General features: G+C 36.7%; 1 protein-coding gene across 1 annotated transcript in view; it reads right to left on the minus strand.

Annotated features, from left to right (window-relative positions):
- PDZD7 (PDZ domain containing 7) overlaps nt 1-18,476 on the minus strand; it is a 192,844-nt gene that overhangs the window by 90,442 nt on the left and 83,926 nt on the right. Inside the window, exons 9-10 of the mRNA XM_053692951.1 lie at nt 11,368-11,409; nt 2,539-2,705 (exon numbers count right to left, since the gene is read on the minus strand). Coding sequence (XP_053548926.1) covers nt 2,539-2,705; nt 11,368-11,409 — 209 coding nt within the window. The remainder of the gene's footprint in view (nt 1-2,538; nt 2,706-11,367; nt 11,410-18,476) is intronic.

Genomic DNA, 18,476 nt, shown 5'->3' on the forward strand with positions numbered 1-18,476 from the left:
ATGTCACCTCCTCCTCTCCCTGCACTTTCTGTCTTCTTAGCTATTCTGTGTTTTAAGATATAATCTGTAAATTCCATTGAATTGGTCAGTATTGCTTCAGACTTGATAAAGGAAGGAACTCTTCCGAAAGCTTGTCAACTTATAAATGTATAGTTAGTCCAATAAAAAAGTATCATTGCTCAATGCAATACTCTTGTTATTTTGATATATATATATATATATATATATATATATATATATATATATATATATATATATATATACACATACGTATTTAGACATGTATATGTATATATCTCTATGTTAAAGCCCTTTGCAGTCCTTTTTTCCTAACACCTGAGACCTCATATCTTTGAGCTTTAGGGACCGAATTATTAAGCTCCGAATGGAGCTTGATGCCCCTGTTTCCATGTGAGCCTTTAGGCTCACCGGAAACATTAGTTATAAAGCACCGGTCTAAAGACCACTGCTCTATAACTTGTCCGCTGCCTCTGAGGCTGCGTTCTTCAATCCGCCCTATCCTATATGATCGGGCTGATTGACACCCCTTGCTAGCGGCCGAATGGCCGCAAATCTACAGGGGGTGGCAATGCACAAGCAGTTCACCAAAACAGCTTGTGCAATGATAAATACAGACAGCGTATGCTGTCAGCATTTTTCGATGTGCGGCGGACCTGATACGCTACATCGTATCACGTCCGTCCGCCCTTTAGTAAATTGGCCTCTTAGCATATCTTAGCATTTTTACACTGTTACCCATCTTAAAAAGTGGTTTCTTGGCTGCTACCTTTACACAAAGACCATTCCTGATCAAGCTTCTTCAGACTGTAGAAAGCTGCCAAATGCTGAGCCAGGTCCTTGTTGGACTTCTTCCTGTCTCTCAAAGAAGAAACTCAGAGAAACTTTTTATCAGATTTTTGAAAGTTTTCTTGGCCTTGCAGTCCTTTTTTTTCTCCTTGACCTCTGATGAAAAATATGTCTCTATATGGCCTAATTTTTCAACATTAACCTTTTCAATGCTAAGCCTTTTTCATACCGCGGTGCTAAGCTGATTCTGAGCATTTTATTGCGTCTATTTAGACACTATTGTAAGTCATATTTCAGAGTGTTCCACACAAATTGTATATTGTTTTTGAGCATGACCAGCAGATTCAGAATATACAATTGTTACATTTATATTGATGTCACTGGTACTCTCAATGATGGCTTGTGAGTGCCCCCCACTAGGCCACCAATGAAACCGACTTGTAATGTGGGGGATAGAAAACAGCCTCTGATTGGTGATCCCCCTGTATGATGCCCTGTCATGGGCACACGGGCCACGATGTACATGACAAGGCAACCTCTCATGTGCATTGAGCCAGTTAAGTAGATATAGCCCTGGTGGTATTTGGACTATAAACAATTGACACCCAAGGGATTTTCTTCAAAGCTGTAAAAATAATAGTGCTGGAGCAGATTTAAAAAAAGGTAATTAGTGTCTCAAAGATAAAAAAAATGTGACAAGCAGAGTATATCACTGTCATAACAAAGTACCATTGTGAATTGTGTCATTTGTGAAATATTACAAATAAAATATTTAATAATGAAATGTTCTAGAATATTAAAGGTAAAGAATGCCATGAAATTATACGTTTACCATAATTAACCACACTATGGGGCCGAATTATCAAAGTGCGAGGGGACATCGATAAATTTCACAATAAATGCTTGTGCAATGCCGCACCCTGCACATTCGCGCCCAATAGGCCGCTAGCAGGGTGTGTCAATCAACCCGATCGAATCTGATGAGGCTGAATGCTATCCGCAGCATCAGAGGCGCTGCTTCTTAACTCCTGTTTCCGGTGACCCTCAAGGCTTGCGTGGAAAAAGATGCATTGGGGACGATTGGCGATTTGATAAATCGGCCCCTATGTATGGAATTATTAGATACTGAGAGGTGATATCAGATATTATACCCTCTGTATGTGCTAATATCTATTTTTTCTAGTTTTTTCAAAGAGGAAGAAGAATACGGGTTTGTATATTTGTCTGCTATAATTATAGAGTTTTGCTATATCAGCATTCAGGAATAGTAATTGTTAAAATAAATTCCTGAATAAAGAAAAAACATATATATCTGACTCCCTTTTGTTTACCATTTGCTCATAGTCATTGTCATTTGTCAAAATGTAAGATGTGCAGTAGTGTCTTATGTTTTTCATTATTTTACATTGATAGTATGTATATGTTGCAGTTAAGTGAGCTTAGGATACAATATTATACCTCTAAGGGTACTTGCTACTGAAAACATTGAAAAACACTACTACATAGCCCTGGACTTTATTGGATCTAGTTGACACATTTGAGAATTGGAGGTGCTATGACAATGATCGTGGTGTGCCCTAGAAACAAAACCAATTAAATGAAACTGAAGAACATTTTGTTATAGCTAAATAACTGTAGAACAAGACCAATGCTTCAGTTTTGATGATAATCCTTACTAAAAGGCTTAAAACATATTTGATGATAATCCTTGCTAAAAGGCTTAAAACATACCCTTTTACAGTGCCTCATGACAGCTGCCACCTCATCTTCATTGAGTAGCTTTGTAGCCATATCTTCAGTCACAGCCAGGCTCTCTTCCAGCGCATTCAAGTCCCCATTGTGTAATGCATTCAGATCTCTCTGTGAGCCAAATAAAAAAGGACGCTTACGCTCCTTTCCTAAGGAAAAATAAATAAATCTCAACCAGTTCATTGACAGGTGTCTATACATAAACACCTAAACATGTTTGAAAAGGAAAGGAATGCTGGGGATAAAAGACCAACAAACATATAACCTACTAATGTACCAAGTGAATCAAATGAATCAATCTCGCTATACTGATATAGTAGGAAAGTTGACTTTCTAAAATAATTTGACCTTTATCAACATTTCCTTACCATGTTCTTCTGAAGAAAATCACACATACACACTCCTATACACACACATACACAAACACCTATACACATACACACACACTCCTATACACACACCCACACACAAACACCTGTACAAATACACACACACACACTCCTATACACACACAAACACCTATACACATACACACACACTCTCAGACACACAAACACCTATACACATACACACACATACCTATACACATACACACACTCTCACACACACACTCCTATACACACACACACACACACACAAACACCTATACACATACACACACACATACCTATACACATACACACACTCTCACACACACTCCTATACACACACACACACAAACACCTATACACATACACACACACTCACTCTCACACACACACAAACACAGATACCTTTATAATGTCAATACTTATCTTTGGATATTTACTGTCATGGCACGGTGCAAAAATTATTGAACACAATTTATACAACACTTGGTTCTGGCTGAGCCTTTAGCATTTACAAAGATGCTTGTGTGTACAATGTGTCTCCTGTCTCAGTATGATGTGCATACCTGTGCTCTCACCTCATGCAACAGAAGAAGCGAGGTTCAGCACAGGGGATAACATGACACAGAAGTGTCAGGGACATATTTAGTTTGTATTTGTGTTAGATGGTATTTTCATAATATTAATTGTATGTTGGTTTATTTTATACAAGATAGGATTACTCAAATTAAAAAGTCATGGGTAAGTAGTACAGATTCTTAAAGGGCAATGATACCCAAATGTTGATTGGCTGCAGTTCATTTCTTCATGTATTTTTTTTTTACCTGCAGCTGGGCAGCAGCTGAGTATAACTTTTTATACAGAACTTATGGAGATTGTGAGGTAAAATATCTTCCTTTTTTACATAGAGATACTCAGGTGATATTTTCCTGTCAGCTTTTTACAGTTATACTGCATCAGTTTCAAGTGATTTAGCATATGAGTATTATGTCCCTTTAAATGGGGAGCAGATACTGTTGGGAGACACAATTTAAAGAGAAACAAATTTTGTAAGAAAGGTTGGATTGAGTTTAGGAGCCTGCTGGAGCATTTTTTAAAGCACCAGCACATGAAGCAGCTTTAGATGTTTTTGTTTATGTTGAGAAACATCTGGATGTAGGTCTATTTGATATTGTTTATCTTGAGACACAAAATAGTTGATTCCTGTCTGTCTGGTTCTGTTTATTGGGTGTTTTTGGAACCCTGTAAATGGTTTTCAAGTTCTGAGTGATCACAATGCAAACACTAACACCATTTCCGTATTGAGAAACGTTTGGATCAGTTCAGAGCAGATAGTGGGAAAATCATCCATATGATGTACAGACACAATTGACTTCTGTTCAACTTTAAGTTTTGCACTATATTACAACAACAAAATGGACACATAAAATTCACAGACAAAGGGTGTTGTGCAATAGTAGCCTTTTTTTTTTTACATGTTTGTCTATAAATGGTATTTAAAAACAAACCAGCAAGGGTAATCAGCACAGCTAAAAATACTGAGCTCCCTTTAAAAATGATCTAGAGAAAGAGATAAAAAAAATAGCTATATTATCACACACTAAAAAGGAGAGCTGGTTCACAAAATAGAAAGTATCTATATCCACCTATAGGTAACCTGCTAAACAGTATGAGACCCTATCAGCTATTATGTGTAGTATTCAATTATTGGGACTTGAGACTAGTTGTGTATGGGGTGTGTTCAAAGTGCCTCAAGTGGGCAAGGTAATATTGTGTTGGTCACTGTTATGTGACTTACTGTTGTGTTGATCACTGTTGTATGATTTAAGGGACCCTTAAAGGTGAGGGGTTACAATTAAAACACGTTTATTACATACAATAAATTTAATATTGTGGATCCACAATGAACATCATCATATACAATTGCTTAAAAATACTCTTAAAAATGTTCTTAAAGTTGTTATGTGTGGCATTAATCTACAAACTAGATATGGATAGTAATAATATGTATGTTGATTGCTTGAATTGGTCTGCTACATCACACTGGATTATGTGGATACAATTGATCAGGACCTAACACAAGTATTTTTACTTGTGCTAAAAATTATATATGACCTCAGGTCACAGTGGACCCCTGTGGTGTATGCTGGTTATACAGTTGTGGGCAAGTTGCAACTGCTCCTAATTTCAAAAAGTTGTTATGTGATAAAAAAAAAATCGTGCAGAAAAAAAGTATACACTACTTTAGTGTAAGTTGCAAAAATCACAATTTTTTTTGTGAAAAATGTGAAAAAATTGGTTAAACAGGTGAAAAAAACAAGACTATCTTGAGAAAGGCCTTTGAGGGGCCGAAACGCGTTGACTGACTATTAGCTGGTAAGCTCATTTTCAATTCTTTATTTAAAGCCTGGACATTCTACACTATTATTTATACTTTTACAGGACACTGCAGCAGAGATCAAATACGACAAGAGAGAGACCACTCGGATCCAACCAGATTCCCATTACTGGATTTCTCACCATCAGGAAACAAGTTTGACTTTTTGTTTTTTACTTCAAGTTGTTTTTTTACTCCAAGTTGTTTTTCCACCTTTATTGGGATACACTGATTTATATTTATATTTATTTCAAATTTGGATCAATCACTGACTTACTTTTTATTAACTTTGAAAATCTTTTTTTTCACCTGTTTAACACATTTTTAAAAAAAAAATTGTAATTTTTGCAACTTACACTAAAGTAGTGTATAATTTTTTTCTGCACAAAATTTTTTTTGATCACATAACAACTTTTTGAAATTTGGAGCAGTTGCAACTTGCCCACAACTTTATAACCAGCATACACCACAGGGGTCCACTGTGACCTGTGGTCATATATAATTTTTAGCACAAGTAAAAATACTTGTGTTAGGTCCTGATCAATTGTATCCACATAATCCAGTGTGAGGTAGCAGACCAATTTCAAGCAATCAACATACATATTATTACTATCCATATCTAGTTTGTAGATTAACGCCACACATAACAACTTTAAGAACATTTTTAAGAACATTTTTAAGAGTAGTTCTAAGCAATTGTATATGATGATGTTCATTGTGTATCCACAATTTTAAATTTATTTTAAATTTATTGTATGTAATAAACATGTTTCAATTGTAACCCCTCACCTTTAAGGGTCCCTCAAAGGGACATTAAACACTTTGAGATGGTAATATAAAATGATAAATTGTTTATATAAAACAACTCTGCAATATACTTTCATTATTTATTTTGTCCTCTTTGCCTGTAATTCCATTCTGAAATTGTGAGCTTTTCAGTTTCTGTTAGAAATGGAAGTGCAGAACACTGTTAAATCCAGCACAACCATTGGCTGCACACTCTAGTGACCTATTTATAACTAACCCTAATTGGCCACAGCAGAGAAGGTAACACAAGTTACAACATGGCAGCTCCCAGTGTTTTATAGACACTAAAACTTTACACTTATTTTGTCACTTTTTAAACAACTAATGAAACTTTAAAAAATACATCTACATGTTAGTCATGGACTAATCTTTTCTTTGAATGTATCATTCTATCTAGCATGTATTTAGTGTTTAATGTCCCTGTAAGTCATACAACAGTGATCAACACAACAGTAAGTCACATAACAGTGACCAACACAATATTACCTTGCCCACTTGAGGCGCTTTGAACACACCCCATACACATTCTTCTCTATATATAGGCTGGCTAGGTAGCCTTTGTTCAGAGCCATAGGTATTAGGGTCTCAGGTGCTTGATCTACATCTCAATTTCTGTACTTGAGACTAGTTGAAGATATAGCAAATCACTTTACTTCATATTAACATTTACATGATTGTAAGTTACAGTAACTTCATTTTCTTAAATGGAATTTTTATCAGCAATCGTTTATTTGTGATTAAGATTTAACAGTTTGCTGTTTTATCTTGTTTATGGATGATCACAATCTTTTGTTCCAATAAACAAAAGTCCCAAAACTGTGTTTTGAAAACAAATTGTGATTTACGGTATCTAGAGTCAACAAAAACAAACCTCTTTCTAAACAGTGAGGCTTGGAACTGCTTCCATATTTTCTTGGTGGCTGGTTTCATGATTTAGGGCTCCATGTACTAAGCAGTCAATTCATCCGTCATTGTAGACGCGGATAAACTCGCCGTTACTCGCCGCGGGCGAAATGGTGTCCGCTGTCGCTATGTACTAATATTCCCCCAATAAATAGACAAGTCTAGCCCGCCGCGAGCAGTTGCGGATTGTTGATAAATTTGACGCCTCGCTCGCCGCGACTAAGCTGATGTACTTAACTTTCAGTTGAATTGTCTGGCCAATTATTAACACGTGACATGCAAGGTGTCACGAACATCATAGTAGTCGCGGGAATAGAATTTTGCTCCTATAAAAGTTCAACTTATCTAAACAACTTTATTATTGTTCAAAATTTTTTGAAGAGTGATAACAGAGCGTTATTTTTGTAATATTTATTTACAATTTGGATATGGCTTCATCTGGATCTGATAATATATAAATATTAATATAAAAATAATTATAAAGATTGACAACTATACAATACAAATTTAAATAGATTACTCTTTAATTACAGTCGACAAATTGGGCGCAATTTATGTACATGGAAATGAGAGACAAATTAGACGCCAGTTATGCTGTAAGTACAATGCTGATATTACTGCCTTTTATATATGTCTAGACTGGCGTCTAGATTGACTTTCCTGTTGTTTTGTACCTTGCCCGCCACCTAAAAGGTGGCGAGGCAAAAATAACGAGGTGGGAGCGGAAATTGTAGCGAGCGGACAAATAGATTTTTTAGTACATTCGTTTTTGGCGAGTTGGTGGTCAAATGTGTCTAATTACAGTGAAAAATGGAGCGGTAGCGAGGTTTGGCGGATAAGTACGCTCGCAATTTTAAAGATGCGAGTTTTAACATAATTGACGGCTTTGTACATATCAGTTTGCGAATTTTGACGCGAGATTTGTTGCGGGTAGCTCGCTGACTGCTTAGTACATGGAGCCCTTAGAGTATGAAAACTGTAAAAAGTCCTGTTAAAGAAGATGAGATAAATTGCTGCCTCTTTATTTTTATGGAAATTCATTTCCTGCTGTCTCACAAATCTCTCAAAAACGGAATAGAAGATTTTCTTAATGAATTTAAAAAATCTAAAAAATTACTTTTAAAATATTTAAAACCATAATTGATCTATGGTCTATTAACCCATTTCAGATTTCAGTGATCATTATTTATTATCATAGTTCAGGGTGCCGAATCTCGTTGCAGCAACCAATCTCAGCTGTTTGACTCGTAATGATTGTGATCATTTTGTTAACAAAAAAAGTGTCTGTTTTTTTTTTAAATATTGACAAAAAAAATTGGAGAGATTGGAATTGACCCCAAAGTTTGAATAGAAACTACTTTTCTGCAAAAATGTTCAAAAAACATTTTTTAGAGCTGAAAACAGATAGGGGCCTATCTATCAAGCTCCGGATGGAGCTTGATGCCCCGTGTTTCTGGCGAGCCTGCAGGCTCGCCAAAAACAGCAGTTATGAGGCAGCGGTCTTTAGACCGCTGCTCCATAACCCTGTCCGCCTGCTCTGATGAGGCGGACAGGAATTGCCGGAATTCAACCCGATCGAGTACGATCAGGTTGATTGACACGCCCTGCTGGCGGACGATTGGCCGCGAGTCTGCAGGGGGCGGCGTTGCACCAGCAGCTCTTGTGAGCTGCTGGTGCAATGCTGAATATGGAGAGCGTATTGCTCTCCGCATTCAGCGATGTCTGTCGGACCTGATCCGCACTGTCGGATCAGGTCCGACAGACATATGATAAATAGGCCTCATAGACTCATCTTTATATTCTTTGAATGTCAATTGATTACAAAGGCGTGCATATTTATATGAGTATTTTACTCTTTGCTATGAAGTCTCTAAACCTATGAAAAACTGTGTGACTGATTTTTCTTTTGTACTGTCTTGTAAATAGATCTAGACTTTAACGCCCACTGTGGCCCATAAAAACATTTATACCACAGCATTATCTCCTCCAGAAAGAGAACTACATCCATCAAATGCAAACATTTTGGTTCTTTGTATGGTGCTAACATATTCAGATCCATCCTTCATCAGTTCCAAAAAATCTATCAGCCTCATATGAGAACAAGGATAGTGTCTCACTCAATATCCTTGCCTTCTATGAGAGATAACCATGTGATACATATTTGGCAGCAGTTGAAAATGTATTTCCTTCCTCAGAATAGTACTAGAACAAGGGATGTGTATAGCTATCATTCTGAAAGAGAAATAGTTATGTGGAATTATCCCCCAGCAGAGGCCAAAGAGAGTAAAAGTATATGATTCACACATTTGTGAAGCGCAATAAGGCTTTTAAATCTGCCTTTTTTCGACTTTTAAGTTTCCTTTTACATGTACAAATACCTAATAAAATTTAGTTTTGTGACACATCTAGCTAAAAAGATGTTTCTTGGAAGTGTGTTTAGCGGGATAGATGACCATTTGTGTGTTAATGGACTAGAGATTACAGGTTAATAGGTTTTATGCCTGATTAGAACAACAGAACATGTTATCAGAATAGTTGGTTGTGAAGGAATGACAGAGGGACAGAATAACATGGGGGATATAAATAAAATAGCTTGGATGATTGAAGAGAAGTGTAATGAAACCATTGGGGAAATAACAATAATATTACAAAAAGAGAAGATGATTTGAAATCTGTGTTATCACTATTATACTGAAGGACTAATATCTTCTAGCACAGTCCGAAACCAGCATGGTCCAAAATGAGCGAAAGTAAAGAATACGATTCACACATTTGTAAAGAGCAACACTTATGTTTTCCTTCAGATCTACAAATACTTTAAAAAATGAAATCCAGAGATGATGGCCACACCTCAAAAAGGAAACAGGACAAATATAATCTCTATCATTGGGCTGATTTTTTTTTTTACATAATTCTTTTTATAAATGTACCAACTACAGGTAGAAGTTATTTTTCTACCTCTTACTTTACAATCACCTTCTTGTATATATAAATCAATCGAAAATGAAACTCTGAGGGCTAGATTACATGTACAGCACAATCAATAGCATAGGTTGCCTTATCTTTTGTGAAATTTTGTCAAAGAACAACAATTGGGTATTACAAATTGATGGTTAAATATTTTACCCCTCCATGCCGGGGGTCAAGTGTTTAACATCAGAACAAAGTTCTGATCTAAACACTTGCTTTAAAAATGAAATCACACAATCGTCGATGCGTTCACATGATTTCAAGGGTGGGGTTGAATCACGGTGGACTATCTACGATACTAGGCACGCCCCCCCCCAGTCTGAGTTCCCATTCTGAAAGCACAGGAGGCCGCAGGACCCCAGATCGGCTAGGACGTTCTTTTCCTTCCTAAAGGCATTAAAGCCAATCACTGTTATGACGGCATGATGGAACGTCCTAATGGTGTAAAGGGGTTAACCAAAGCATCTTATTGTGGCTGAAACTTTTTTTATAACCCTCTGTACTTTTAATGGATAGTGCAGGGAGTGCTATTAGCAAGCATATTATGTTATTTGGTCACTTAAGTGTTGCGCTATCCAAAATACGGCTGTAATATTGAGTTCTTTTTTAGACCAGAAAACAATATTATTAACAGTATAGCACAGAACTACATGAGGAACTCCACTATTTCACTCCATCAAATTAATGCACTGTTGTCTTTTTGTTCCAGTGGCTTAGCACTTGGTCGATATCAACATACAAATGTTTACGAGACCTAGACAAACGCTCGATCAATAAAAATAACTTTCGACTTGTAATATAGGTACAAAAATATAAGTGCTGTTTATTGTACTCAATTGATGTCAATGCACAATAGCACTAATATATTTGCGCTCCAAACCCTGAGTGAGTTTAGCATTAAAAGTCACTTACAGAATGTATTGTTTCAATTCATTTGAATTAGGAATTAATTACAATATAGCATTAATATTTAAAACAACAAAAAACACAGTAGTAAACAAGAAAGAGAAAAAAAATAACTAATGTAGAAAAATGTTATTCAAAGAGATTACAGTACAGAAACTCCAAGTTGTCAAAAAGGGAACATATAAAGATGCTGCTTTCAAGAACTGTATAGCGGGCGGCTTACTTTTATAGTAAACTTATTCATTTTCTTTTAGGTTTGTAGTATAAGTATTATATATATAGTCTGTTTTTAATATATTTTCTTACTTTATATGAAAAGGTTTTCTTTTTGGATGGATATTTATCACATTTTATATCACTAATAGCTTTACTTTTTATTGTAAGGAGACCTGGACATCTAGCTTAGATAACATCTTTATATGGCACCTGATGTGATAGGGCACACAAGAAACAAAATAAAAGTATAGATCACTGTGTTACCCCGTTTCAGACTTCTGATCACAAATTTCTGAACAATGTTAACTGAAAAAAATGGAAATATATTACACTCTAAATTAAAAATATACAAATCACACAATTTATGACTGTATATACAATTAAACACTATAGACATATCTTATGGATAGATAGATAGATAGATAGATAGATAGATAGATAGATAGATAGATAGATGATAGTGATTTTACTAAGCTGGCATATGAAACAGATTGACCGGAAAAAAAGTTAGCCAAAGATTTAAAATCCTAACCGGTATCTTACCCCGCCCAAAAAACCCCAATATTTATTTCTGTTTTCAAACATTATGGGCTAGATAACAATGGGCTAGTATCTTATACTTCATGAATGAAAGTCCCCTTTATTTGTTTCAGTCAATCCTAGCGTTTGTAAAATGCTAGGATTGACATTCACTTTGTCTAGAGGAGTTTTCGCCATCACAATTTTTTTACCGCACCACTTGTAATATAGCCCTACATATTCCCAGTATTATAAATATATGGAATTGTACACTGATATAGAATCTCAGTGCTTTAGTTTATAATATATATATATATATATATATATATCCATCCATCCATCCAGGGTATATAAATATACAGTATACCTGTGTGTGTATATATATATATATATAAATATTTCAATAAATTAAATATAACCAATCAGCTTTATAGTATACTACAATTTTATCCTAATACATATTTATTTACATGTAAAATTGCTAGGCATTTTAAAAAAATTTTTTTTTATTTATACTGTGTTTAATAACATTTTTGTAATGTATTATACAGGTTCACCGGAGGTAAATGTAAAAGAAGTTTTAGATAAATCAAATATAAGAGCAGATTACCAGATGAACATAGTAAATTGGATTGGTCTCACAATCCTACTTAGTAGCGACAATCTGATAGGACCAGTGCCAGTGAATAAATGTAGACAGGTGTAACGTATCACAATTTAATTGAAAATATGATTCTTTTTTAGGGCTGCCAATCAAAATTCAGACTTTGTTAAAAAGTGACAATTAAAGGGACAGGAAACCTAAACTTTTTCTTTTATGATTCAGAACATCCCATTTTAAGAATGTTTCCAAATTGCTTCTATTATCTTTTAATTTTTTTCTTAAGGTGTTCTTCATTAGAGAGAATACCTAGGTAGGTCATGCACACTGTCTGGAGAAGCATATCAACACTGCTGTAATCTAGTGCTCAAAAGCAATCTTGCAAAAGTGCTGCCATATAGTGCTCTGGGCACTGCTGAGTTTACCTATGTGCTTTTATTCAAAGGACACCAAAAGAATGAAGTAAATGTGATAATAGAATTTAATTGAAAACTTTCTTAAAATTGGATATTCTATATGAATCATGAAAGAAAAAAAAATGGGGTTTCATGCCCCTTTAAAAATGGGTAAAAGTAATAAAAAATGACATAGAAGTGATAGGATGGAATTTAATCTCACATTAAAATTGACCCATCTACTGTTTCTATATAACAAATATACATAAAAATCTTTACTGTAATAATAGTCTTTACTGTTACTGCTATGCATTAATTGTTTATTTCTTTCCAATGGCATGGAGAGTCCACAAATCCATTCTAATTACTAGTGAGAATCCAACTCCTGGCCACCAGGAGAAGGCAAAGAACACCCCTGCAAAGCTGTAAGTATCCCTCCCACTTCCCATAAACCTAGGCTGACCATACGTCCCGTTTTGAAAGGGACAGTAACGTTATTTTATGTTTTTTCCCCTGTACCATCGTTTCTTTATTAATAGTCATTTTGTCCCGTTTTGAGGGTCATCAGACCATGCGGGCAGCGCAAGTGTAATTTTTTATTGCACACACACCACTTAATTTTTTTTTAAACTCCCTGCCGGCGGGGAGGGCAGTTTTTTAAAAAACTATTTTTTTTTTAACTGCAGCCGGGTTGGGGTTGGGTGGCCGTGCCCACATGATCCACAGCATGCAGTCTTCATGCAGTCTTAGCAGTCTATGCCGCTCGCGCTCTTCAAAAATAGGGGCGTGTAATTGATAGGTGCCTATAAAGAGTCAGTGACAGCAGGTCAGTACTCAGTTGTGAGCTGTCAGACTGAGCCTAGGAGGGAGACTGGTCACTGGTCAGCGTGAGGGAAGTTAGATTACTAGCTAGCTCAGCTGCAGTAGTGCCAATACTTTACTAGTAACTTACACTCAGGAGAGCCTCAGCACAGGGGTCGGCAGGAGTCGGACTAAAAATATCTGAGATTCAGTCAGTCATCATCTGGATCTGATGTGATGATCAATCATCTGCCTTTAGCCACTGCCTCACCATCATCCGAATTATAGGCTGACCTGACCATCACCAGACACCATAGAGATAATTCTTGTTGCCATCTTCTTCTTGTTTGTGTCACAGACGTGTGAAGTGAACATACAAACTAGTGTTATGGTCTGGTCTGGAAGTAGATTGATTCAACTGTCTACAGTCTATGTTCTGAACTTCAGCAAGAATTGTGCACGGCCAAGATAAGACCAGTGCCTGTGCCTGGCAATCAATTAAATTAAATTAATTGTCATTTATTATATCATATGCTTATTATTATTATGCTGCTGCAGTGCTGGTTGTAGTACAGACGTTATAAAATAACTATTATTATAAATTAACTATGTAGTTCCACATTTTTATCAGTTCTTCCACCATTTACATGTGTAATAATGATTTCGGCAACTCAGCTAAAAAAAATCTACAACTACTATCCAGATATTCAAACCAAACGCAAGTTCAGAGGCTTTTACCCTTTAAAATCAGTTAATATGGGGGAATTTGCCTTGACAACATAGGATAATCTCACTTTTTTAAAGCATGTTTGTATGATAAATTAAATTGTAATACTTTTGTTCACAAGCTTCAGAATCAGCTCTTCTTATTATATAAGCATGTTCTCTTTGATTTTCTTTGTTTAAACAACAAATTTGGCTTGGGTATCCATCTGTTTAAAAGTGACAATGAGTCTGAGACAAGTTCCATAATATATATTAATATTAATGAATATTGTGTGTGTGGGGGGGGGGGGGGGTCATGATGTATGTGATCTAATGGAGGGAACCTTCATCTTTAGAATGGTTATTGGATAAGTAATTTTATTTCCCTTAACAACAGTTATAATAAAAAGCATTTTATAGGGTGTCTTTATAAGTCAGAACATTTGTGCTTTATTTTTCTATAGATTTGCCAATTTTCTGTGTGCATCAAATTTAAAGTAAAAATAATTTCATATACATGATACATCAGCCCATGGAGTGTGAGAAGTTTTATTATATGGTGTTGAATGACCGAAATTTGCTGTGTAAATTTGTTTCATAGGACAAATATTCATGGTACAATCATGATGAAATACAGTCCCCCTCTAGCTCTACGTCTACCTAAAATTTTTTGTATGAGTTCTTCTGTCACTGAAGAATAATTGTTGGCTCAATAGTTTAAATTCATGTCATAAAAGTTAAGTTTTGTTAAAATCTTACTTTTTTTCATATAAATAAAGAATATTAACCCTGTCCCGTTTTTGACCGCTCAATGTCCCGTTTTTGTCTCAAGGAAATATGGTCAGCCTACATAAACCCCCAGTGATTCTTTGCCTTGAAGATCAGGAGGATGTACGAAGATGATGTCTGAAGATATTAATTCTTTAGTGGGTACCTTTCCCTGCAAGCAAGGATTGGGGATATGCTGTGTCCATGCAATCCTCTTTAGTAAGAGTGATGGTGGCTTTTAACAGTTGGAAGACTGCGAGGTAGTCCTTGCTTACTTTCCAACATTTATTCTACCCCTCTATAGAAAACCAGGGTTACTCGTCATTTCTTTCTCTTTAGGGCCCTTTCAAAGTTTGTCTGAGTATGTCATACCTGAGACGCTGTGCCTGCCCTGCAGCTGAACTCCACAGCTTAGTGCTTTTTACCTTCTAGGTGAGGACATAGCACTTTGGGGGTTAAAATTCCTTATTTTGTTTTCAGTGGAGACTAGTGACATATTTAATATCTCTTCATATTGGGGATATTTTTGGGCAGCAGAAGCAGACTTCTGAGCTGCTTTAGGGATCGGGGGTGTCCTACGGGCTCCAAATATCCCTCTTAATGGGTCTGAGAAACAATATTATTCTGGGATCAGGATATTTTTATGGCCCATGAGCAGTTTGGGGTTTATGACTCCTGCTCCCCTTGGAGTAAGTTCCTTTTTTTCTCAGTGGAGGGTTCATGGGCAGTTTATACACATGAGACGTAAGTATATTTTTACGGGCGATAATATCCCCAGTTCACCCGTGTAAAGTCCGGGTCAGCCCGGCTGCAGCCTGCAGCTGCACGCGTCTCACTCTCTGTCAGATCCATCCACAGGCTCTAGAGGCCTTTATTTGTGGACCGGAGAGTGGTGTGTGGCGAGTAGAGGCTTATCTATCTCTGTTGAATAGCAGCGTACAGACAGCAGTGGCGGATGGATGGTGTCAGGTACAATCTTACTACTCACCCTTGATCAGTCCATATATCTCGTTCTCCACATCAAGTCTGCTGAGCTTGAGGAGGAGAGCGGCTGTGATCTTTCTCAACTAGATAGCTTGGGTATCTCATGTAGAAAAACATTTGGAGGCCGCATGTTATGTTAAGCATAAGTCTCCTTTTATGCAGCAGTGTTTTTCTGATGTTAATCGCGGCAGCGCTAATGTATTTTGGTGCCATATGCCTTTCTCCCTCATATCTTGCAGCTGTTAACGTGGCGATCGCATTGCTCACCAATAGAGTAAGTCTCTTTTCTTAAGGCTGTGACACACTGCAAGCGATGCGGTGCTAGGCGAAGCAGCTGCTTCGCTTTGCATCGCATCGCTTCTGAAGTTCAGATATTTCATCTCTGAGCGCTCAGCTACGCGACCTGACGCAGCAGAGTGCTCAGAGATGAAAAGGCAGGATACACTGAGCACGCACAGTCGCATCTACATGCTGCGCGCCGCTCCGCTTGCAGTGTGTCACAGCCTTTAAGGCACACATTTAAAGAGGTTATCCGGTATATATTGCTTTTCTCCTCAGAGCCTTCATGGGAAATAGCGCCACAGCGTTCTGTATTTCTAGCCACGATCTGTAAATTTGGTGCGCTGCAGTTATATGCACCAAGTAATATATGGTGCGAGATTAACTTCCCCTCTACTTGGTATGGGTCTGAGGATCGCCTTTTTAATGTTATATTTTAGCCTAGTAGGCATTCAAATGTATGTTGTTGATGCACTTTAGGTGTTTTTAAACTTTGATGCTTGTACTGGTTAATTTTCTGAGCCTTACAGAAACTTTTTGGATACATAACCTTTCCTGGGATTTCTTTGTATTTGTTGCCATCTAGTGGCAGTTCATGGTAGTTTGGCTACTGCAGATATTTTTTACAGGAAATGTTATCTAGTTATCCCTTTTTCTGTGCCCTGTTGCAGCAAGGATACAACCCTTTGGTTTAGAGGTTAATCCTGGGGATGGTATCAAATTAAGAAGATTTACTGCGTTTCCCTGGTATTTGCCGCCATTTGGTGGTAGTTTCAATGTAAAACATGATCACATTTATTATATTTTCTCATGTATAAGGGTGCAATACATTTTCTCTCTCATACTGAGGAGTTTTCTACCTGTATTGGTATTATGTAGTATGCATACAATATACTTAGTTATCTAAGTGATCTTAAGACGCAGCAATATTTTGTTTATATATGGGCTCAATAATTTATTTATTTTTTATACCATATCATATATATTATTGAAAAATAATGGTTTCTATGTTATCCTATTTTGTACAGGGAGTCCCTATATGTATCTCTCTCATATAGCAGCCAATTAGCTCAGTGGGCTAATGGTTATGAAGGGTTTCTTGCCTATAAAATATAAGGTCCCACATGCATGTTGTCCTATTTTATGTATAGGAACTTATATTATTTTTCTCACATTGAGTTGATATTTATTAATGTCTGTGACTTTCATTGTCCCATAGGACATATATTTGTCTGGGACATCTTATTTTGTCCGAAGTTATATATAAATATATATTTAAAAGCCTAGTAATTTTAGGGCTCTAAGATGATTATTTACCCTTTCTCTCATTGAGGAGATTTTTTTTATGCCCGAAACATTCTTCAGTGGCTCAGACAGAGCAAACTGGTCTCTGAACCTGGAGCCCCAGGCTCAATACCAGGCAGGGCCCAACCAGGAGGTCACCAGCGATGCCCCTGCCGTGTAGTTTGCATTTATCTTGTATGGTCCTAAGTCTTATGTTTTCCTTAGTAATCTTAGGAATCTATTTGGATGGTAGCTATCTGATGGTTAGCCTAGCTTCCTAGAAGCGGAAAGTTAGCGGTTTGAATCCTGCTACAGCTACTTGCTCCTTGAATGTGTGTTCACATTATTTTCTTCCTATCTTTTGTAGATAGGATTCCTTATTATTCTCATTTAAGAAGGTGTTAGGCCTAGGACTGTTGCATCTTGACCTATTTCTTCTTCCTTTTTTCTCTGTAAGGTTTTGCAAGTAGTCTTGGTGATTCAATCATTTAGGTGCTTGATCCAAGAGTGAGAAATTTTAGATCTGAAATGCCTCTATAAATTTTTAAGGTTCCGTCCCTCTAACTGTAGTTGGCGAGGAAGATGTGGCTTAGTGAATTCTCCACCGCTCCTGGTTCAGAGTTTGTGGGTATGAACCTAGGTAAGCTCATGCTCCCTCATCTGGCATGTGCTTCTGATGGAGACCTTTCGGTCTGGCCTTAGTTCCTCAAGTTTTTTCTACAGTTTACGGCTCTTTTAGTGTACAGGTTCTTTGTGCTACTAATCAGAGGAGGTGTTTAAGTACTGGCAAGGCCTCTAAGGATTGCGGTGGCACCATGCCTGGACGAGATCTTGGTTCTGGTGCCATATTTTTATTATCAGTAGCCAAGTCTCAGGGTAGCTCCTTGGACTTTTTTGCTAGGAGTTGAATTCCTACTAGTAATTAGAATGGATTTGTGGACTCTCCATTCCAGGAAAGAAAAGAATTTATCAGGTAAGCATAAATGTTGTTTTTCCTCAACTCATAAAGTACATTTCGCAAATACAAATAATTATAG

Source organism: Bombina bombina, chromosome 9 (genome assembly GCF_027579735.1).
Source record: "Bombina bombina isolate aBomBom1 chromosome 9, aBomBom1.pri, whole genome shotgun sequence".
Taxonomy (NCBI): Eukaryota; Metazoa; Chordata; class Amphibia; order Anura; family Bombinatoridae; genus Bombina; species Bombina bombina.